This window comes from Dicentrarchus labrax, unplaced genomic scaffold, assembly GCF_905237075.1.
Source record: "Dicentrarchus labrax unplaced genomic scaffold, dlabrax2021, whole genome shotgun sequence".
NCBI classification, from domain to species: domain Eukaryota; kingdom Metazoa; phylum Chordata; class Actinopteri; family Moronidae; genus Dicentrarchus; species Dicentrarchus labrax.
The window spans coordinates 172,452-195,847 of record NW_026136717.1 but is presented as its reverse complement, the minus strand read 5'-3'; the positions used below and the strand labels follow the sequence as shown (position 1 = coordinate 195,847).

The 23,396-nt window shown below is 37.3% G+C and overlaps 2 protein-coding genes across 2 annotated transcripts in view; one reads left to right on the top strand and one right to left on the bottom strand.

Moving 5' to 3' along the window:
• Positions 1-7,519: 7,519 nt before the first annotated feature.
• Positions 7,520-11,895, top strand: LOC127379596 (low affinity immunoglobulin gamma Fc region receptor II-a-like). Its single transcript, XM_051429408.1, has 10 exons — positions 7,520-7,564; positions 8,088-8,202; positions 8,714-8,959; positions 9,197-9,358; positions 9,889-9,954; positions 10,147-10,218; positions 10,488-10,556; positions 10,689-10,766; positions 11,358-11,425; positions 11,521-11,895. The coding sequence occupies exons 2-10, from the start codon at positions 8,088-8,090 to the stop codon at positions 11,542-11,544; spliced, it is 900 nt and encodes a 299-aa protein (XP_051285368.1). The 5' UTR covers positions 7,520-7,564; the 3' UTR covers positions 11,545-11,895.
• A 1,218-nt stretch (positions 11,896-13,113) lies between these two features.
• Positions 13,114-23,396, bottom strand: part of LOC127379579 (trichohyalin-like) — a 175,195-nt gene continuing 164,912 nt past the window's right edge. The window contains exons 29-31 of the mRNA XM_051429380.1: positions 14,959-15,021; positions 14,603-14,689; positions 13,114-13,483 (exon numbers count right to left, since the gene is read on the bottom strand). Coding sequence (XP_051285340.1) covers positions 13,463-13,483; positions 14,603-14,689; positions 14,959-15,021 — 171 coding nt within the window. The 3' untranslated portion in view covers positions 13,114-13,462. The remainder of the gene's footprint in view (positions 13,484-14,602; positions 14,690-14,958; positions 15,022-23,396) is intronic.

The window sequence follows — 23,396 nt, the reverse complement described above, 5'->3', positions numbered from 1 at the left end:
TTTTACATTCACATTAAATGTTCAGTTTTTGATTTAAATGCATCTCCTGGTTGGACAATGTGTAAGTATTGCATTTTGTCCAGAATTGTTTTACTTTTTTCTTTGCCTTATACAGAATCGACAAATTGGATACAGGATGACTTTGCACCAGGAATAAACATGGTTCTGACATGTCTCCTCTCAGACAGACAAAGCTCTTTGTGCTGCAGCATTCAAAGGTAACCAACTGTTTGAAACTCTCCACAGAAATACAGGCCCTAGAGTCTCATTGTTCTTTTGGGAATGACAGAGTTTGCTGCAACTTTGACCGTCTAGACAAGAACTGAAATAATTCTGGTCTCAGATCAGTTCTCTTAGGTCTGTTCTTTACTTGGTTCTGGAAGTGGCTTGGACTTAAACTGAAAGCTTTTGAGGAAAAGAAGAAAAAAATTAGAACCTCTTTGATTTTGGTGTCTAATTGAGTCTCACAAGTCTCCAGCATCTTCTTCAGTGTCTCCACTTCCTGCTCAGCTTTTTTCTTCTTCCTCTGCCATTCCGCCTTGCTGGGAAACTGAATAATATAAAGACATGTAACTTAAAACACTATACAATGAGCCACATGGCAAGAAAATTAAGCCTGTGGTTTTTGCTGAATAACAAGTGACAAAGGTCAGCTCTCCATCTAGAAGACATTCTGCAGGCCTGGTTGTAACATATGGTTTCCAGAGTATAAGTATGTGTTACACAAATTCACATTGCTGCTGCTCTCTCTGCTGCTCTTCTGCTGTATATAAGTTATAGAATAGAAGACTTATAGAGGTTGATAAAAACATGTATGGAGTACCAGTAATATCACAATAATAGACTTGCTTGTTATTTTTTATATGAGGACATTTCAGAGCGTATTACTGCATTCAAACTTTGAGCACCTACCAAAGGAAGCCTGTAATACACAGGTGTGGCTAGGATTGTCTCCAGCTGGGAGGGAGAGATAGACACATGATGAATACATTAAGCTTACAGAATAATTATACAAACCAATGACAGTTGAACTAAACACAATATGTAACTTATTATACAGGCAATTACATTGTATATGCTACATTACTGAGTAGAAGTTCAGTAACACAAACATGTAGTGATTCTCAAACAGCAGAGATGATTAGCCAGTAAATGACTCAGTAAATGAAGATGAAGGCATTAACCTCTTTGTTCTTGTTCTCCAGATCTTCCTTCAGCTGCTGCAGCTCAGATTGTTTCTTTTCAACCTGGAAGGACAGAGAGACAATGAGAGACATGTTCATATATTAACATTGACACTTTTTATAGTACAGTTTGACAGCTGTGGCAGTAAAAACACATCTGTCTGGATTTATCTTTACTCCATTTGGACTTTATATATACATCTACATATATGTTTATTATATACTTATTTAATACTGTAAATACTTAACTTACTGTAAATACTGTAACTGGCCCCACAAACTACTGTAACTTAAATCTTGTCTACACTATGAGCACCAAAAAGAGAGTTCAATTAAAATCAGTGTCTGATATTTGAAAGTAAAAATGAACCTCCTTCTTCTCAGTCTCCAGGTCCTCGTTCATGGCTTTCACTCTGTTCTGAGCTTCCTCCCTCTTCTGCTGCTCCGCTTCCCGGAGTTGCTGAAAGGGAAGAAAGATGAGCAGAGACAAGATGAGAGACAAGCACAGATCAACCACTGGGCTAACTGAGGCAGTGCCTGGAGGCCTCCTCCAAAACCAGGCTGGCTTTATCTTTCTAATCAAATCAAATAGCCGCGCCCTAACACTCCTTAAATCTGCAGTGGTTTCAGTAACTTTAACTTACAAGTCCCAGTTTTGTATTTTCCTGTCACTTCACAACCCTCAACACCAAAGGTTAGTCACTGTATGAGACTTTGATAATTTCTAATTATTCCTTTTTTTTTTTTTTCTGTGAAGGACCTTCAGGCTAAGGTCTTTCTCTGTTATTTAAGTCTTCACTGATGTTTGCTTTCGTCCTCATCCCTCTGTTTGCCTGAATTGTGTCTTCTCCTGAATCTTTGATTACATAAATGAACATAAATTAAAGTTATCTCTCTGTTATAGCTGCTCTTGTTTGTATTTTTTTTGGAAACACAGATCCTGTTTCTTTATTGTATCCTTCTTTCTCAGATCAGACTTTACTTTTACTGCTCCCTTTGTCCCTGAAACCAATGTCCTGTCCTTACTTACATGTTTGCTCTTCTTTTCCCCATTTTCCTTGTTACAAACTCCCCTTTGTACTGTTTCAGTGACAAGTGGCTGTCTTTCTCTTTCTTCTTCAGTGACAAACCGATCTTCAGCTTTGTTACTTTTAGTGCAGCTCTTCTTCTCTCCATCAGTTTCATCTCTGTTGCTTCTCTTGATCGCTGCAAAAACAATGACAGTAATATTAACAGTAAAGTATCCCAGCACATGAGACATTTCAGTTTAAAAGCAGGTATAACATAAGTTATAAAAAAATAAAACACCTATCAAATTGATTGATTGGAATTAAAAAGTAGTAAACCACCATTTTTATCAACACCATAACTTGTGTTTATGATCAAAATAAATGAATTTAAACAATTACACAATTAATATCACTGTATACACTATACAAAGCAGTGCAAATTAATTTGTGACTTACTGATGTTTTGTCTCCATAGAAAAAGGACAACAAACAGACTAAACACGATGCAAACAGCCAAACTAACAGCCAAACCAACTGTGATCGGGGAAGAACTGGGTTGAACCTCAAACAAATCATCTGAAATGATAAAACAGTCATGATACTTACATACATGAAACTAGATTACAGCTATTTTAAACTAAAACGTGATCTTGTCATAAAAAAAATAAATAAATAAAATTATTATTACTCGAGATTTGAATGTGTGTCTCTCTGGTCTGGTTGATGTCCTTCTGTTGGACTCTACAGGTGAAGTTGTTGCTGTGTCTCTTCTCCACAGTCACTCTGCTGCTGACAGTATAGAGGTCATCAGGACCTCTGACTGTCTCTGTAGGTCCAGCAGAGAGGAGGTTTCCCTCACCGTCCAGCCAGACCACCTCAGGCTTTGGGTGCCAGCCTTTAGACTCACACTGTAAACTCACTCCACTGATGGTTCTGTCAATACCCACTATGTTAGGCGAGGAAAGAGTGCTTGATGCTGAGCAAAATGAAAACAATAAAAATAAACAATGGTCATTAATACAATCACCCATTAATCATTAAATAATATGCACAGATGTAAATGTATATATAAGTGTAAAGCTGGTGATACCTGCATTAGCATTGCCTTCTAAAATATTTTTTGTTTACCACTTTGTTTCTTAAAACCTCAGTTTGCTGTTTCAAGCCTGCATATCAGCCTTGTACTTGTAACCATGTTCCTATATGGCCAATAAATGAATTTGGTTTCTGAACTGACAATGGAGCTGCTTTAAGACAAAGGTTCACATACAGTTGCGTGCAAAGGTTTAGACATCCCTTGAAAAATTACACAATATGGTAATTAGTCTTTTAAAAGATGTAAATACTGCCTCTCGAGAGGATGCAGCATAAAATATAATATTTTGAGTCAATGGTGAATTTCGAGGTACATTAAAGATCATTATCCTGCTGTGGAAGCCATCCTCTATTCAGCTTCAGCTTTTTTAGAGATGATGTGACACTTGCTTCAAGAATTTGGTAATCTTAGTTTCCCTCCACATGCAATGTTTCCTGTACCTGTGCCGGGTTTTTTGCATTCACATGGAGGTTCTTATTAGATTTTTTGACCAGCATACAACTAGTTTCAGATTTCCAGATCTAATGCTGACTCTTAATTACATTTCACACTGTGGAAACTGCAAGCTGACAACACTTTGCTATCTTCTTGTAGCCTTCTCCTGCATTTTGGACATCAATAACTTTCCTTTTCAGAGTCTTACACAGCTGCTAAGAGGAGCCCATGGTTGCTGAGTGTTTGCACAAGGTTTGACATTGGCACCAGCTGACGTTTCCTATTTCCAAATGTTTACACGTGTCAGGCCCAATGAGCTGATGAAGGTCTGAAACTTTGTAAAAAGAATCTTAGGTTGCCCAAACGTTTGCACATGTAATTCGTTTTTTTTTTTGTTCAATGTATTATATAAAACATAACTATGCAAGAATGTTTGTTGAAATTTTTATTTCCCTGTGTTTGGCTGTGTTCGCATATTTTCAATAAAACACCTAACACCAAACAAATGTATACCAGCATTATCATTGTATACTGCATATCAGATAATGTGTTTGTTAAACTCTTTTAGATATTATATATAGTGCATGAACCAATTGAGTCTTCCCAGCTGTTCTTATAAAAAACATAAAAAAAGCATTTAACCCTCATTTACATGGATGATTACTGTGGTTGTATTTTTTTACTTCATAGTGTTGATCCACCAAAATTCATCAATAGATGTAGAGTCTACACCAAACTGTACTATGCAGATACAGTATGTGTCTACTCACCAACCACAAGATCAACAAAGGATTGTATATTCAGTTTGGGAATGTAGCATTGGTATCTCCCCTCATCAGAAAGTTTCACATCAGTGAGCTTCAGTGAAATGTTTCCGTGCTTCAGTTCATCGATGGACAGTGATGTTCGTTCCTTGTAGGATGGATGTTTCGTGTGTACAAGGTCCTGACCATCACGCCACACATAGACAAATATAGAATTCAGGTCAGATCTCATCCACTCCAGCGTCATGGCGACAGCATCCACTGCAGGTTCGAGGTGACATGGCAAGGTTATGTCATCACCAACTTTTGCCACTATTGGCTGAGATGGACCAATTACATGAGACTGACCTGGAAAATAAATACATATTTAGTTATAGTTATATATTTCTGCATTTATTCCTTTACTTTATCTTTTAAAACACATTTTAAAGGGAAATTGTGCTATTTGTCAACCTAGATCCTATTTTCTCATGTTTTTTGCTATGCAACTCGCCCTGCAGCACTTCAAGGTGTATGCTGGCTCAAGTCCATCACCAGTTACCATGTACACTGACCACACCCAGAGGGTTTTTCGTGGCCCAGATGTACAACCAAAAGCAGTGATTGATGCATTGGGCCCTGCTGGTAAAAGGTTTTACTCTTGAAATCAAACACGAGAGGAGAGATCAGCATCTCCTTCTTTTTAAAGGGAAAGCTAGTTAAGTTTAAGCTTCTGTTTATTTGTAATAAAAAATCTCCAAGACGCTTTGTACATCCACAACCAAAAATCAATCACCTCCATATGATTTTTTCATTTTCTTGCCCTGCCTTTTGTGCTTCAACCAGTTATATTATTTTTGTCCTAGAACCCTAAACAGCAGTCTCTGATATAATGTTGTAATTATGTTTAACACAGGCCTGACTCTGATCTTGCGTTTGTGTGTAAGTTACCTTTACAAAAGTGTGTAAAGAGAAGATGGAAAATCAAAACTCGGAGAGTTTTGAGAGGAAAATGAAGTCCAGTTGTCTGGGGAATCATCTTAAAGTTCTGAAAATGAACAAAGACCAGTGATACATTGTAAGGACAAATATACTATAACAGTTCTACACATGTGAAAACACCTTGACTGGCAGTACACAGTACTTCGTTACTACTGATTAAAAGTTCATTCATTTAATACTGTAGTAGTATTTTTCCTGCCAACATGGCAAAGATGGATTTTGCCAGACTTATATATATCCTATTTTAGCCTTCATTCAAGTCTTTTCTATGATACAAAGTCCAATGACTCCTATAAAAAAGGATACACATTAGGGTGTCAAAACTAACAACTTTCCCGTTCAACTACTCAAGAAAATTAAAGGTTGATATAAACCAAAATCATTATATCATACTATTACTCCAAAGCACACAACTATGAATGCAGACGCACTTTTATTGTCGGTAAAGCCATTTTGTGTTTTAGAATAAAAGTTAGTTGAAACAAAAACTGGGAAGACGACGTACCTGCTGCATAGTGTGTCGGTCATTTCCTCGGACTGCATGGACAAAGTGAGTAAATCATTGACAGGGTGTAAACTTAACTAAGGTTTATCAATTGCTAAGAGCTCATGCACTGTTTTGCAGATTATGTAGTAACAGATCATGCATTTCCAAGTATAGCCATTATATGTGTTTTGCATGTGCTGTTTTCAGTATGTAACAAAAGCAACAAAGTCACTATAGACAGATGAATGACAGAACCTCATTAAAAGCCAAAGTTAGCAATTTATAAATGAATAAAGACAGTATGATGAATGGGCCTGCTTTCATGCTCAGTTTCACTTGAGTGAAACAGTTGAACATTAATCCAGTTGCCAGGTAACTAATCACTGATATAAAATAATACAGCAGCAATCACAATCACAAGTGTGTCAACAGTTCATAAAAAAAGGGCTTTATACATTGTAGGTCTGTTATTTTCCTTCCTGGGGAAGAATGTGATGTTTTTATATTGTTATTATTTTGTACATTTACAGTATCCGGCCTTTCTATAAAGAGACTGAATCAGACAGACTTTGCCCCATTTTATTTTAGCTTACTTTGATGAGATTACATCATATGTGCATGTGCAGCCATTAAGTGCATACCCTTCATGAGAATTCAGTTAGTCAGGATGAATTGCCACTTTGTTTCACATGATAAATTCCCTGTCTTAGGCATGGATGTTAAGAGAGTTATAATGTAAATTAAATACAGATTTTCCCAATTTGTGTTCGATGATAAAATCTCCAGTTTGTCCTACTAACTAGTTTAATCGATGTGCTCAGATTCTACAAAGACCTCTTGTGGCCACAAGCCATCACAGCAGTTCAACTAATAATTGAATTCAAAAAAGGTCATTACTGCATCACATATGGCTTACATAAAGAATGTCTTTTCAAATGTCATCCAGAGTTTAAGTAAACTTTTGTGTGTTGGAGTTTTAATTTTGACTTATAATATTTAATGTGCGTATTTTTTCACATTAAAGTATTGCTACCGTTTCGTTGGAGCGAAGGATCTGAATTCTGTTTGCAGACTGTCCGAGGATGAAGCTTTTGGCCGAGGTCAAAAATTACTCTCTGGGATTCTTGCAGAAGTCAGTGAGCAAGTGACTTTCACTGCTGCCATACAAGGCACTCAATAACCACTCGAAGCAATTTGAGGTTTGGGACCCAAGGACACTTTGACAGGAGGAGACAGCGGTGGTTGACCCTGTTGAGTGAGTGTCGATAACTCAAAGACTGACAGACTTTGTTGAAGCCGCTGTGACTCTGGCTTCAGCTTTTGCATCAACATCCGAAATAAACTGCACAGGAAGAGGAAGTTCTCGTCTACATACTCAGGTTGTATTTCAGTCTGATACTCAGACAGTCAGCAGGAAGACAGCATGGCAGTTACAGCGCTCTGCTTCAGATTGTGTGAGTACTGAGTCTAACGTTTTCTCCTTTTTTCCCAAAGTTTTAAATCCTTTAGATCAAACCCTTTATGTCTGATTTTCAACTGTTCCTTTGTTTATCCAGTGATGTTTCTGCTGTGGGCACAAGTTCAGAACGGTTATAATCAGAAAAGTGGTAAGAGACAAATATAAAATTCTAATGCTTTTGCATCATTCTCTCTATCTGATTGTAAACTTTAAAATCTTTGTCCCTATGATGTAAATTTGATGCCTACAGTTTTCTTTAATGCTGTATTTTATTAAAGGTTCAGTTCAAATGTCAATGTTGCTAGAAAACACCAGAACGTAGAAGTTCCAATTTAATCTGTCAAAAAGTAGAAGCACTGTCAATTATTTATTTATTTTCATCTGTCATGGACAGTTTTATACAAAGCTTTGGCCACCCTTTCACAAACTGGTGATTTTTTCACTGAAAAGATGTAAACACAGTACGTATTCATAAAGTGAACAAAAATAAAAAGATAAAAACATCAAGAACAATATCTTACTTTGTTTCAGATGCAGATTTTCTTCATATCACTCCAAACAGACTGCAACATTTTCAATTCGACTCTGTTTCTTTTGACTGTGGGGGGTTTGATGGCTCATCTCAACTGAGCGTGATCAGGAGTTCTAAAGGTTTTAAATGTCACATTAAGATGATGCCCCAGGGGTCCTGCAAAATTGAGAGAGCCTATCTAGGAGACAGTGGAGAATACTGGTGTGAGACTGATGGACAAGAGAGAAGCAACCGAGTAAACATCACTGTGACTGGTAGGTGTATTGTATTTCTAAAGTCACTGCATATTATCTATCTATGAGATTTTGCATCCAACCAAACAAATCACTGATAAAGTGTAGTACATTTGGGGTGAAGCTTTGTCTGTGTTGCCTTTCTTTTTACCTGTAAATACAAAAAAATTAAGATTTTATTTAACAGACGTTATCCCAATTTTGCTGCCAGATTCGTACTTTTACATCCACTTGAGAAGGTGCTTACGTGATTTTATGTGTCTGGTTGAGACTGGGTACACATTGGTATTTAAATCTTGGAAAGCTTCTTACAGAGCTTACATATTTTTCTCAGCCTTTAATGCTACCTTGGGAAATATCAAGGAACATGTGGTTAATATCACAATATCTCTGCTGAAGATACACTGCTATACATGGATATTTTATTTCTTTGTGTATAATTTGTCATATAATTTCATATTCTGAGTTTACAGTCTGAGTTACTGGTTTATACATAAAACTAACATTTATTTTTTTTTACTATGTTGTTTAGCTGGTTCTGTGATATTGGAGAGTCCTATTCTTCCGGTCTTGGAAGGGAACACTGTGACTCTGCACTGCAGACACAGGACAACTATCCCCAACCTCCAAGCTCTTTTCTACAAAGATGACGTCCTTGTGCAGAGCATTCCTGCAGAAGGAATAACCATTAAGAATGTTACCAAGTCGGATGAAGGCCTTTACAAGTGCAGCATCTCTAATGTTGGAGAATCACCGGGAAGCTGGCTGGCTGTAGGAGGTGAGATATGAAAATGTTACAACAAAGTAGTTTTATGGCCAGGAGGGGTGCAGCTTATACACAATGATGGCACACCTAGTCGTTTTAATATTTTGTACGACACCTGCCACAGTGCAATAACTCAAACTGACTTTATTAAAGGAGCTGTGTGTAGAATGTAGTGGTATTTAGAAGTGAAGTTGTGTGTAAATGTTACACACTGGACCGTCAACATTACGTTCATTTGTATTTTTACAGCAAATAACATTTCTATCATCGTTCCATCCCCTCATGAAGAGACCCTCCCCGATGACTCAGACTCCCCCCGTGTCTTCAGCCTGCTGTGGATTGCTGTCACCATTTTAATATTGGCTCTGGTGCTGCTGCTGGTGGGATTCCTCCATGTTAGGAAACACAGAGGTACAGAAAATGAACTACCACCATAGTATACTGTATGTAAATAACTGCCAGAGAAACACTTAAACTAGTAGGCAACTGTGGCATTCAACATAATGAAACAGAGAGCATCCCATCATATTTTTATATTCTTCTAACAATTTAGGAATCATTGCAAAGGTGAGGCAAAGTGATTACAGCTATAATCATGTTTATCAAATTATTTTCTCAGAAAGAGCCACGAGTTTAAAATAATTTAAAACACAAGATGGATTCAAATATTATTTCATATCATATGAAACATTTGCTTAACCAATAAGCTTTGAGGATATCATGTTCATATGTTTGACTAACACTTTACTTCATACGCTTGTGTTTTATAGTTATAAATTTAACATGTTTTACACTGGTTACACTGTTGCACTTATTTTTTACAGCGCATAAGTATGAATCTTATCTGTTGTATGTGCAGGGAAGACTACAGAGAATTGTTGAAGCATGTTCTACATTGTTTTTGAAAACACTATCTTTAACCTAAACTTTCTATCCCTCAGTAGTTTTCTGCTTTTCCTCAAAGACACCAACAGCAGAATCCCAGTCAGGCGAGGACGGTCAAATAGGTGAGAGCCAACATGTAACTGTAGTGATTGCTCCGTGTCAACTCAAAACTAAAACTCCAAGCCATTATCTTTTTTAACTTAAAGACCAAAAAACTAAGGCTATAGATGTAAAAAGGACCTTAATTTACTATAATAGACACTAACATGTGTACCTGTCTATCTGTTTTATAAACATTTAGTTGTATGTTTCAGTCTCTGGAGATGGATCTGATCCAGATGGTGTGACGTATGCAGTGGTTGTGACAAAGCAGAGGAAGAATAAAGGTTTACTGGAATTTATATATACATATATTTTTCTTTAACATGCTGTTAGGAACACATTGCATTCTAAAATTTGGTATACTCCTTATTTTCAGAGATGAAGTGGTGAACTAGAATAATAAGACGAGTTGTTTGGTGTCACTTTGTTGTCTCGTGTGGAAAGTGGCAGTTGAAGTGTTACCAGTAAGGGTTGAGACATGCTGCACAGCTGAGCTGGTGGCTGTATTATTTTTACCTCCTCTCAGCGTCTCATACGTGATGTTTTGTTTTAGCCTCGGCAGACGCTGCTGATAATTTGAGCCCAGAGACAAACCACAGCAGAAAACCACAGAGGGAAAGAGGTAAGGGGGGCTCGCTGACAGTTTTAGTCTGCAATATTGCAATTTATTTCTAATGTGCCCATGTGAGTATTTTTGATGTGCTCTTTTACATTCACTTGTCTGTCTGCTGGTCTCTTGCTTCCTCCCTTTCAGATGGGGATGAGTCCTCGCTTCAAGCTGTTTACTCCACCTTAAAAACCAGTGAGACTCCACAAGCTCCTCCTCTGCATGGTTTGTATATCATGAAAATGCATATTTTCAAAAAAATAAAAAAAATGCCCTTCGAGTTAACAGACACCCCCCAAATCTTCATTTAGCAGATCTACAGATGTTTGAACTCTATTTATCTGGTCCCACATTTTAACGTGACCTGTTATTTTGACCCCAATAGTGTGACTGCTACTATCTGTTACCTTTACTGTACCACCAGTCTTAAAGACAGCTTCTTCCCTCAGGCTGTGAGATTGTTAAATTCTTCCTCATCAATTCATCATACAAATTAATATGTTTTTTCATGAAACAGACGCTGATATGATATGTAGCAGTTCATCATGCTTAAAAGTTAAAAAACATTCCTTTATGGCAGTCTTGAGACTTTAAGCTTTACGCCTCATATTATGAAAGTGTTGGACAGAACAAACAGAAAAAGACTGAAGATTTTATAATTTTTTTTTAAGTTATCCAGTGGTGCAGCTTAAAATGGATAGTTTCACTTGAACAGGGGATTATGATTCATTTAGATAATGTCTTTAAAATGTAGCATTTAGATTATCACAGTTGATGTGTCTTAACATAACCCATACATTTTACTTGTTTCTCAAGCACAGTCTGAATCTCTGAATCCAACAAGTGTAAAAGAGGACGAACTTCTCTATTCCACCATCCAGAAGGTAACACTGATGGCCTCCAGCCACTTCCTCTTCATTTCATTAATTACTCCTGATCTTGAATCCCCCATGGGTCCTCTGTGTTTTCTGTCTTACAGGCCACAAAGAGCAGAGACACCTGACTGAAGAAAGGAGGAGAGACTCTGTGCTAGTAGATAAATCAGAAATACTGCTGAATTGTGAAGTTTTGTGTTGAACTTCTTTGTGTTTAATCATTTCATTTAGTGCATTATGCATTAATATAATGTTTCACTTCCATTGAAAATAGCGTGAAACTAAAAAGATTATACAATATTATCCTGCATCTATAAAATGTCTCATATTGTAAAATGTTGCTTTTTTTAGTTAAGTCTGGAACATAAATTTAATAAATGTATAAATATGAATAAATAAAATGGCAATACCCACTTGCACTCTGTGCAAAACAAAGGAAAGCATATGTTGTATAAGAGATGGGAAATAAAGTTAGGCAGTAGAGGGCATGTACATTTATTATCCAGTGAACTTTTTTTTACTATTTTCACAATTAGTGTTCCGCAACATCATCCAGTCATACTGTACATTTTCATTACAGTGCATTTAGCTTTTTCTGCTGTCACTTTGTGAGAAGATGCAGTTAATAGGAGCTGCTGAAGCTTTACATACACTCACTGGTCAAAGTCAACTGATTGGTGCAAGAAATTCAACGGTGGTAACAATTGTAACAACAATTGTAAACCATTTTGCTTTCTGTGTGTGGCGCTCTGGAGAGAATGCGTCCTATGATTGTAGAACAATGCTTTTCACTTAAAAACCGAAGTGGAGCTCTCTGATGAGGGAACATACAGATAATTGACTCCAGAGTGGGGCAAAGAATATTTTGTTTTGTAGGCAAGTTGATCCCTTTTTTTTGTGCACATAATCAGGTTTTTTACTTTAGTTCTGCTTTGCAATCATGCTGCTGTCATACAATACATATTTTATTTGAAAAAGCCTGGTGTGATGAGGAGGTGTAGGATAAAAAAAAAAGGCAGAAATGTCTTGATTTTAAGATACCATATTCCGTATGTGCCATGCCAAGAAGAAGGTTGTTTTTTTGTTGCTGAATTTTGTTGAGTACAAACGTACATAAATCAAACATGTATTCATGATTTGTATCTCTTTATTGCAGAAAAATACAGTAGGGAATTCTAAACTGACATTTACATTAATTTAATAACAAATAATACAAAACACAGAAAGACAAAAAATATCTTCACTGTCAAGAAGATCCAAAAGACAACTGTTACAAAACCGCTGTGTATCATATGTACATTAGTGTTGCACCTCAATGGACAAGAAACTTCACCATAAATATTCAAAAATAATAATTCCTGAGTTACGTTTGATCAGATTTAGAATTTGAATAGTTAAATATTAACAATTAATTGATTCACATTTTGCTTTTTTCACCACATTTGAAACAGAACATGTTTACAACTGTTGAGAAGAAACATGTAATGTGTTATATTCAATATTCATAAAGAAAAGGGTTCATCAGTTTTTTTACTGATTGTAAATCAGTGATCTTTGATCACACAAAGTTAATGAAAGATGACAGTTTGAATTGCACAAATTCAAAACCAATGTTTAGATTTACAGAGGAATTAAATAGTTATAGATAGTTATATATATATATATATATATATATATATACTATTATGGAATGCCATTTAGGAAATTATTAGATATATAATATGAAACTTGAATATATGGATTAAAAGTTGCCGCAGTGCCTTGACCACGTGACAAGTTTCATTCCGTATATTCAGACTTCCATTCCATTTATTAATATAATAATAGTATACTGACGTTTTGTTATATGGAGAGGCGTGATCATGGTATGGTGTCACAGATTTAGATTGTCTTGTCTGAATATGAATCATTTGTGAAGAAAATAAAAGAAACACGAAATAACAGCTCCATTAACCAACAGTGTGCTAGGTTAAAACATGGACCTTGGTCTCCAGCTGCTTCTTGAGGTTCTCCACTTCTCTCTCAGCTTTCTCCCTTTTAGTTTTCTCATTTCAAGGGGTTCTCCAACTGGGAGGAAAAAGAGAGATGAAGAGAAACAAAATGAGAGACATTTAGTTTTATTTAGTGCACAGAATGATCTAGTCAGGTCTGTAAACTACGTTCTGATTGGCTGTAGGTTGTGATTTATGACCTTTTAATGTGCTCCAAGTCACTGTGCGTTACTATGTTTGTCATTTTCCTTAATAAAAATATATTTGCTTTCTTCTTGCGTCTCTGGGAGTAAAGTCACGTAGCCTATGTGACAAGTCACGTTTTCAGCATGAGGACAGTTCACGTGTAGGCTACGCAGACACAAACATAAACAAGAATGGAGGGAGGAGAGAGATGCGCGTTTGGTAGCTGGAAATACAGCCACTATTTTGAGTTTGTGTCAGCTAAAGATGGCAATATTAAGGTTCGTTGTACGCTCTGTGCTGGTGGCGACAAAGGGCTATCTAGCTACAAAAACACTACGTCAAATTTGAAGAAACATTTGGAGTCGCAGCACTGCACAGTCAAACTTAGGAGGTCCCCCACCACCCGAACAACAAAAGCTGGACTTGGGTGCAGAACCAGTAAGTGGGGGAGAAGTTGAAGAAGTTGGTCCGGCAGTATGTTGTAGAGCAGGGGTGTCAAACTGATCCATGAAAGGGCTGGTGTGGGTGCAGGTTTTCATTCCAACCATGCAGCAGCACACCTGACTTGGTTCATTCAATCAACTGAACTGTCCTCACACAGTCATTTCAGGTGTCCTCTTGCTTGATTGGAACAAAAACACACACCCTTGATTAAAGCGTGGGTGCAAGTTTTTGACTGTGTGAAGACAGTAACCAGTTATTGCGGTGTTGCAATAAATTGGAAACAGAGGCTTTGACTGCGTTCCCGTTGCTATGGTTACTCATTTTAGAGACAGGCTGATACGCCAGCTAGCGCATTCATTTAGAACGGTGAACAGACGATTTGACTGGAACTACTTAGTAGGTGTCCATATATCAGGGATTAATGGACACCCTGCAGCCAATCAGAATGGAGTATTCCCCCAGACCATTGTATAAGTTCTAATAAACACAGAATGCAGCAGTGAAGGTAGGAAGGAAAAGAAAAGTGCAGCTGTGAGACATTTAAGTTAGTAATGATCAGATGAACCTTTTTCTTCTTGGTCTCCAGCTGATTCTTCAGGTTCTCCACGTCCTTCTGTCTGTCCTGTTTCTCCTGCAGGAGCTGATTCTCCAACTGGGAGTGCAGAGAGACATGGAGACATACTGTGAGATCCAACACATTCAATCCTAAAGTAAAAAGGCTACTCTACTTACATTCATGAATCAAGAAGAGTTTTTTTTATTTAATCTTTCAACCTTAAAATACTTTGACTCTTTGTGTGGTTGATGTTGTTATACATTGAAATATTCTAAAGATATAATACAGCAGTAATATGAGATTTTAAGGTAAAAACAAACAAATATGTGGATGTAAGCAAAAATGAATATCAATAAAAGATGAACCTGTGTTATCTTGGTCTTCAGCTCATTCTCAGTCCTCTGCTTCTCCTCTGAGAGCTTCTGAAACTGAAGAGAGAGAGAAAGACAGAGGATTACAGACCTTTTCTTTTATTACTGTAGGAGAGTTCAAATAATCAATTTTACTTCAAGTATAACAGAGAGGTCAACTATTAATGTTAAAGAAACAGGAGTTTTCTAGTTGGACCTTTAGATGGAACAAAGTCACAGTTCTGTCTGTGTGAGAGTCAGTGGAGAAAAGTGATTGAGGACCAGCAGAGAATCCTGAAGGTTTTGGTCTCCAGCAGCTCCTGAGAGAAATATCTGTGTGTTTAGCTGCTAAATGCTCCACTGTGTTCACCAGCTAGTCTCTGACTGTGTCTGTGTGCTGCTAATAAAGCTAATGTACAGTGGGTTCTTACAGCTTTCTCACTGAAAGCAGCTGCTGCAGCTGAAACCACACTATGAGAGCAGTGACAGTGAACCAACACTGTGATAAGTTCAGCACAAATTCTTCCTTTGCAATATAATGGATTTTATTTGTTATTCTTTGTTTTTTTTTCTTCAGCCAATAAAATACAGTTGAGTATTTTAGTCTCATGGTCCTGATCTGAAACACAAGCTGTCGAGCTGCTTTTGGTTTTGACTCCTGCTTTTGAAGTAATCTGCTTTAAAAGAGGACTTTAATCCTTGTCCTGACATTTGTCATTTTACATATTCATATGAAGTAAACATCCAACTTCTGCCTGGAAATCAACTTTCAGTGACTCAAGTCTGACTTTTGCAGTGCAATGGAGAAGATGCAGTTATTAATGTAACAGTAATGTTTAATATCAGCAGTGTGAAGTTGGAGTCTGCAGCGGGTCAAACTGAATTCAGAACAGCTTTAAATCAAGTCCCAGTTTTATCTTCAAGACCCTCAACACCAAAAGGTGCTTACTGTCAAATAAAAACTTTAGAGAATCTTGTGTCCGACAGGAAAACTCTAGAAATGTTCATATTAATAGATTGTTGAATTCTGAATGAGTAGATACATTTTTATGTGGACATTTTACTTTTTCTTGTGGAAAAGAATAAAGAACATATCAGCTGAACTGCAATATCTACTAAATGTAATTCTTTTATTTTAGTGTTTATTTAATCTAATACTTCCTGATAAACAACCTCTCTACTTCAGTTCAGCACAAATATTTATTTTACAACATTTTGTCTTTTTTATTGTTTTCAGTTTATTCTCTCTCTGCCAATAAACAACAGTTGAATATCTTCACTCTTTGTCTTTTGGTCCTGATCTGAAACACAAGATGTCATGCTGGTTTTTGGTTTTAACTCCTGCTGTTGACAAACAACAACAGGTGTAAACAAAAGTCAATATCAATGAAAGATGACAGTATGAGAGTTCAAATAAACAATAAGACATTACAGGAAGTTACTCCATGCTCTGATTTCACAATATATAAACTATTAGCCAGCTGGAAATAAATCAATGTGTTGATGAAAAGATGGAGAAAAGTGCTTTTTCAATTCAAAATCTTAAAATACAGACACACAATACATATAGATTCAGCTGCTAGTTTTCTTTGTAATGTGAGATTATTGAACACTAATGTTCTGTGTGAGTCCCTGCAGACTCTGGAACAGCTCAAATAAACACACTTAGCATTGTTTCATCATCACACTTCATGACTTTTATGTTTCAGTAGTCTGCTCCTGAACATGAAATCACTTCTGCTGTAAAACCTGGTTGATGGATTTCCATCTGCTCTATATCTGTGATGATGATGATGATGATGATGATACAGCTCTGCTCTCCTTCATCCCAAATCAATCTATGTGAGTTTCTCTTGTCTCTCTTTTATAACAGTTAGTTGAACTGACCTCAAACATCAGTCACAGCACTGTGTAGGATATCATACATTGTCTGTGATGTGTTTGTCAGGATATATTTCTTATTTGCTTTAAATAAAACTGCTTTATGCTCATTTCTGTATTTGTTCAGTTTTCAGTTTGTTGGAAACAGAATGGTTGGGAAGATACAAAGAGAATCAACACCACATTCATGTACTGTGTATGAAAAGGAAACAAGACAACAGTGACAGCCAAACAGGTCTGTCAGGTTACAAATATATGTACAGTATCTCAGCAGGGAGCATGACAACAAAGGAGAGTTTGATATTTAAAAGTCACAATGCTATATTTTTGATAGAGATCAATCTGAAGGAGAACTTAAAGGAAAGAAACCTTCTGTGGAAAATACAAATACCAACCTCTGCCTTCAAGGTCTGGTACGTTTGGCTGGTAACCAACGGCCACTTAATCTGAAAGAGAGAAAGGAGACTGAGATTAGAGACAAAAAAAACTAATCCTAGAAAATATTTTTCATTAATGCTAGCACATTTCCAACATGTCATATTTGTGTTCATTATAGTTATTTTATTTACTGTTTTTTATGTTAATATGTTCTATCCTTCCTGCTCTGATGAAACTTTACTTTTCCTGACTTTTTCCTAGTTTAATCCCTGAAAGCAAAGTCCTGTTTCTTTACTTACACGTGAGTTATTCTTCTTCTCTTTTCCCTCGTTCACCTCCATTTGCACTGTTTCATGTGACCTGAGCATCTCTCTTGCTCCTGCATCAGTTTCATCCCTGTGGTTTCTCTTGGTCTCTGTGGAAAAATAAGGTTTAATATTAAAGTCCAAAAGACATTTATTTACATTTCACTTAAGTATCAAAGCACATGAGACATTTCAGAATTAAATCAGGTATAAAATGGGTTATAAAGATATAACACCAGACATGGATGGGTTTCTGTTGTGCGTCTCATACAGATGTTAAAGCAGGGGCCTTAAAAATACCGGCTCTGGGGCCATTTCCGACCCGTGACATGATGTCAAACATATCCTGCAACATTATTATTATTTGGAATTTTTTTTCTATTTGGTTGAACTAACAACTCCAACAGTGGCCGGAAGGTTATTTGAGTTTCACAGCCCTGTGTTAAAGGTACCTTGTTAGTCTGTATGAGACACAGAGGGAGTGTGACAAAGCATCTGACTACCTGGAGACAATAACAGGCTGAAAATACTGGTACTTTGATCAAAGAGAACATTTCATTCACATAATTACACAATTCCTATCATTATTCTCTTTAAAATAACTTTAACATTGTAACTTACTGTTTGTGTTGCGTTTCCACACAAAAAGTAGACAAGTAACAATATAATCAGGATGCAAACAGCCAAACTAACAGCCAAACCAACTGTGGCAGAAGAAGAGCTGGACTCAACCTCAAAAAAATCATCTGAAAAGATAAAACACAAAAAAACGTGGTAATTATAGAAAAGTACAGTTGACCTCAGCTATTTAAAACAATAACAGTGATCCCTTCATAAAAAATATATATAAATAAATGTTAACCTGGAACATAGATGTGTGTCTCTCTGGTCTGGTTGATGTCCTTCTGTTGGACTCTACAGGTGAAGTTGTTGCTGTGTCTCTTCTCCACAGTCACTCTGCTGCTGACAGTATAGAGGTCATCAGGACCTCTGTCTGTCTCTGTAGGTCCAGCAGAGAGGAGGTTTCCCTCACCGTCCAGCCAGACCACCTCAGGCTCTGGATACCAGCTGTTAGAGTCACAGTTTAGGATCACTGCTCCTCTCTTTCTGTCGACCCCCAATAAACTGATGACAGGTGAGGAGGCAGTGTGTGATGCTGAGAAAGGTTTAACAGAGTGGTGTCAGTGAAAAGGAAAATATTGATATTAACAATAATACCATAACATACTTTTATTCCCCAAAGTATTGAAATTAAGAAAATAACTTTCAAAATAATATCTTGCAGAAAATTCATATTTCAAATCCTACACAGATATTAGATATTGCTACATCATTATCAAACTATACAGGGCCCCACAAACAGTAAACAATTATAGGCCCATATCAAGCCTTCTACATTCAAGCAAGATACTTTTGAACAAGTTGTTTTCACATGATGGCACTAAGTCAGTAGGGGACATAATATTAACTTCAATAGCTAGCTGATGATATACAATTCGGCCTCTCTGTTGAGCCAAGTGATGTAGATGCCTTAATGTTCCTCACCACCAGGGGGTGAAAAGGCTAAATCTTTGCTGCAGCGGTCATGGGTTTGACTCCGACCTATGGCCCTTTGCTGTGTATCATCTTCTCTGCCTCTCCCACCTTTCCTCCCACTCTTCAGGCGTCACAAACAAAAATAAAAGCTTCCTCACCGACTACCTATCAGCATGAAACAATTAAATCTCACTTCCTGCAAGTTTTATGCCTCGTATATGAAATGCAACAATGTGGCCAGGGGTGTTCAGTTAGTGGCAATCAGAAACTTCACCACTAGAAGACACTAAATCCTGCACACACTGTACATTTAAATGTATTATTTATAAGTTGTGTGTTCTCACTCAAACTGTTACTGGATGCAGAGCCTACACCAAACCGCACTATGAACACTCACTGTGTGTGTACTTACCAACAACAAGCCTCACAGAAGATTGTTTTTGAAGCAGTGGAAGGTCGCATTCATATGTTCCCTGATCAGAGCGTTGTACTTTGGAGAGTTTCAGTGAAATGTTTCCGTGCTTCAGTTCATTGATGAACAGTGATGTTCTTCCTTTGTAGGATGGATTTCGTACATTTACGAGATCCTGACCAGAACGCCACACATGGATATATCTCGGGTTAAGGTCAGATCTCTTCCACTCCAAAGTCTCTGTAGTAACATCCACCGCAGGTTGCAGGTGACATGGTAAAATGATGTCATCCCCCACTCCTGCCAGTATTGACTGAAGTGGACCAATTAGCTGAGACTGACCTGGAACATATTAGATCTGTTCATTAATTCCTGTGGTAGGAAGTGGCTACAAGGCACTGTTGTAATAATACAGAGCATTTGTCTTAAAGTAAATTACCAGTCATAGCAGCATTATTTTCCATACATCAATAAAAAAGTGGAAGATGAAGATAGTTTAGAATGAATATAGCTGCTTAACATAGCAGAAGATACTTTATCAACATACGTCACACGTAATTGAATTTGATATAAAACCCGAAATATGAAGAGCATTTGTGTGTTACTTACCTTTACAAGAGTGTGTTAGGAGAAGATGTAAAACCAAAACACTGAGGGGCCGGAGTGGAGACTGAAGTGTCAGTTTGTCTGTTCCGTGAAGCCTCCTGCAGGTCTGAAAATGGAGCAGTTATATGATGTTTGAAAGAAATGCCTTTGAATTGTTTCTTTTGGGTGAAATGAATGAATGAAGTAATTGAGGAATAAATAGTCACACAGGCTAGATATAGGGCAGATATTCTGACCTTTAGAACATAATGTAGGACAAATCCCAGATACAGTCAAAATGTAAAATACATCAAGTGCTTCTTCTAAATCAAAGCTTCTGTTATCTCCTCTATTTTTTAATCAATGAAATATAAATAATCTGATATCTTGGTATATTTAAATATAATACTGTTTTATTATTGGTGTGTGTATCTGCGACTCTGTATATTAATTTGTGTTTCAATGTAAAGTTAGTTACATACCCCCGTACAATTCAAAAACAGATTGTACATATAAGCATACCTATGCATGGCGCAATTAAAACCGTGTTATACTTGTTATAATTGTTGGCGTCAACATTTCCAATGACAAAAAGACCATACATGCAGACCTACTTTTGTTCTAAAGGTGATATTGTCTTCTAAAATAGAAGTTGAAACATGTAAAATAGGCAAAAACAAATGAATAAGACGACGTACCTGCATGATGTGTCGGCCATTTAATGAGACTACACAGCCTGTCTGTAAATCATTGACTGTGACCTTATCTCACTTTATTTTATCCAGTGCAGGTTGCTGCATATTATTTTATTTGATCCAGCAGAAACAAATCAAAAATGAAATTTAAGATTTACTGAAGGACATTTATTTCTGATTCTGATTCTGATTTTGAAAAGTGTTATAATTAATTTATCACTTAAGGTTAAACACAATATGGGGTTTCTGTCTGGGTTCAAGAACTAAGATCACTTTCACTTTGATTGTCTTTGTTAACAGTTGAACTTTGAGCCTGTTGCTAGGTAACTGATCACTAGTATAACATATTACAGCTGCAATTAAAGCATCAAGAGCAATAACAATGATTTTCTAATGTCTTACCAACTGGAGAAAAGGGAAGTATTCATGAGGTAGTTGTTAGGTCCATTATCTTACTGCAGGGGGCAGAACAGGACTTCAGGTTCACACTGACTGACTAGTGATGGGAATTCTGGCTCTTTTTAGAGAACCGGTTCCTTTGGCTCGACTCACTAAAAAGAGACGGCTCTTTCGGCTCCCAAGTTGCTCCTCAGGTTTTTTTTGCTTAATTTATTACCAAATTATGTGTAAAACAAATTACTAATGTACATATAACATTATATCAAATGTTTATTATTTATATGGATTTATTAATATACTCAACATGGAACAAAGTGCTACAAAAATAAATTAGAAAATACAAAAAAGACCCATCTCAATTAGACAAAAAGCTGCTCGATATGAAATTTGTAACTTTGCACAGTCTACACTCTGCCTTTGAACTGTCCATCACAATAAAATGTGTCCAAACTTTACTACGTTTCCTGTCACTTATTCTCCTCACCTTTCCAGTGTTTCTGTCTATGTAGCTCCAAGTTCTCTCGTTCTCTCACGTCTCCCCCCTGTGCCTAGTGTGTCTGTAACCCCTCCCTCCGCTCCTGCTCAGTGTAGATACACAGACGCCGCCTCACATCTTGACCAATCACATGGCTTTAACAGAAAAGAAACGGGGGAAAAAACAGGAAAAAAATCCAGATCCGGCTCCCAATCAGGAGCCAGCTCCCGTCGTTCACTTCAGAGAGCCGGCTCTTTGATCATTCACCCGTTTGCGACTGACCCATCAATATAACTGACTTCTTTCTCAGGTCCATGCTGTTCATACGGATGCTGATTGAAGCCCAGCAGCATCTACATACATCAGATTTTAGTGGAGCGTTCATGCTGACTGTAGCTCTTCAAAAGAAATGTCTGCCTGTAAAACAAAATATTAATTTGTCTTTCAGCTGTCGGGGTACAGCACAGCAGGTCTGTTCAGTTGTCTATAGGTACAGTGAAACCCTATCTGGTGGCTCTACACAAGAACACAACAGCTGCATTGATAGCCCCTCGGCTTTATTGTCCCCCTTGCAACCAGGACAATAGGCACAAGGATTACACATTGCATCTGGTATGTTTGCACAATCGTGCTACGAGTTATGTTGCATTAACGTAGTGTCTCCTCCTGGGAAACAGGAAACTACTAGTAGGAGCTTTAGGTTTGTGTCTCAGTCATCAAGGTCGTGCTGTATCTATAAATATAAGTCAATGGCTGATAGAAATTATTTCGCAGTTCTTGATCAGCTTCTTAACTTGTAAGCAAAGGGGTGTACCACAGAGCTATATTTTGAAGCCACCTAAGTTTGGCCTCAGCTTTTCAACATCAGAAAACCAAACAGGAAGAGGAAGCTTTCATCTGCATTCTACTTCAGCTGAACTTCAGTCTGATGCTCAGTCAGCACCGAGACAACATGGTGGTTGCAGCTTTCTGCTTCAGACTGTGTGAGTACTGCATCTCAGGTCTCTTCTTTTCAAGTGTGACATGTTCTTGTATGAATATATACAGTAAATGAGTCTATGGTTCATGTATAGTTTGTTTCCTTTGTCTATACAGTCATGGTTGGATTCATTCTGCTGGGTGCACATGTTGAGAACAGAGGTAGGTAGGACTCAGCTAAAGATAAGACAGATATTTTATGTTTGTATATTGGTAATATCCTTTAAACTTCTAAAGGATGGTATCATTAAAGTTGTTACATTTTTGTGCAGTAATGATCCAGAATTTGAATTGTCATGACTTACATTTCAAATGTACGTCAGACTGCACTAATTAAATTGTCACAATGTGCTGATGTCTTGATTTTGTGCTTTAAAAGAGATTTTTCCAGCAGTTCAATTTGTTTTTAACTCACTCTGTCTTTCTGTCTCAGATGCAGCTTTCCGTATTGTTCCAAACCGACTGCAGGCCTTTCAATACGAGTCCGTCTCCTTTCACTGTGAGGGTCTCGATGGCTCCACTCAGTGGAGAGGGATCAGGAACACTGTGGAGTTCATTTCAGCATGCAGTGAGGGGACTCCAGTACTTTCTTGCACCATTCACAGAGCCTATCCATCAGACAGTGGAGAGTACTGGTGTGAGACTGAAGGAGGAGAGAGAACCAACAGCGCCAACATCACCATTACTGGTATGTTAAATTAAGTTTCTATAAAAGGTCACTGCTTGAAGTCCATGAGGTTATGGCCTCAAATGTAAAAATAAATACCTTGAGAGAACTAAAAAAACAGATTAAAATCAACCTTGCAAGC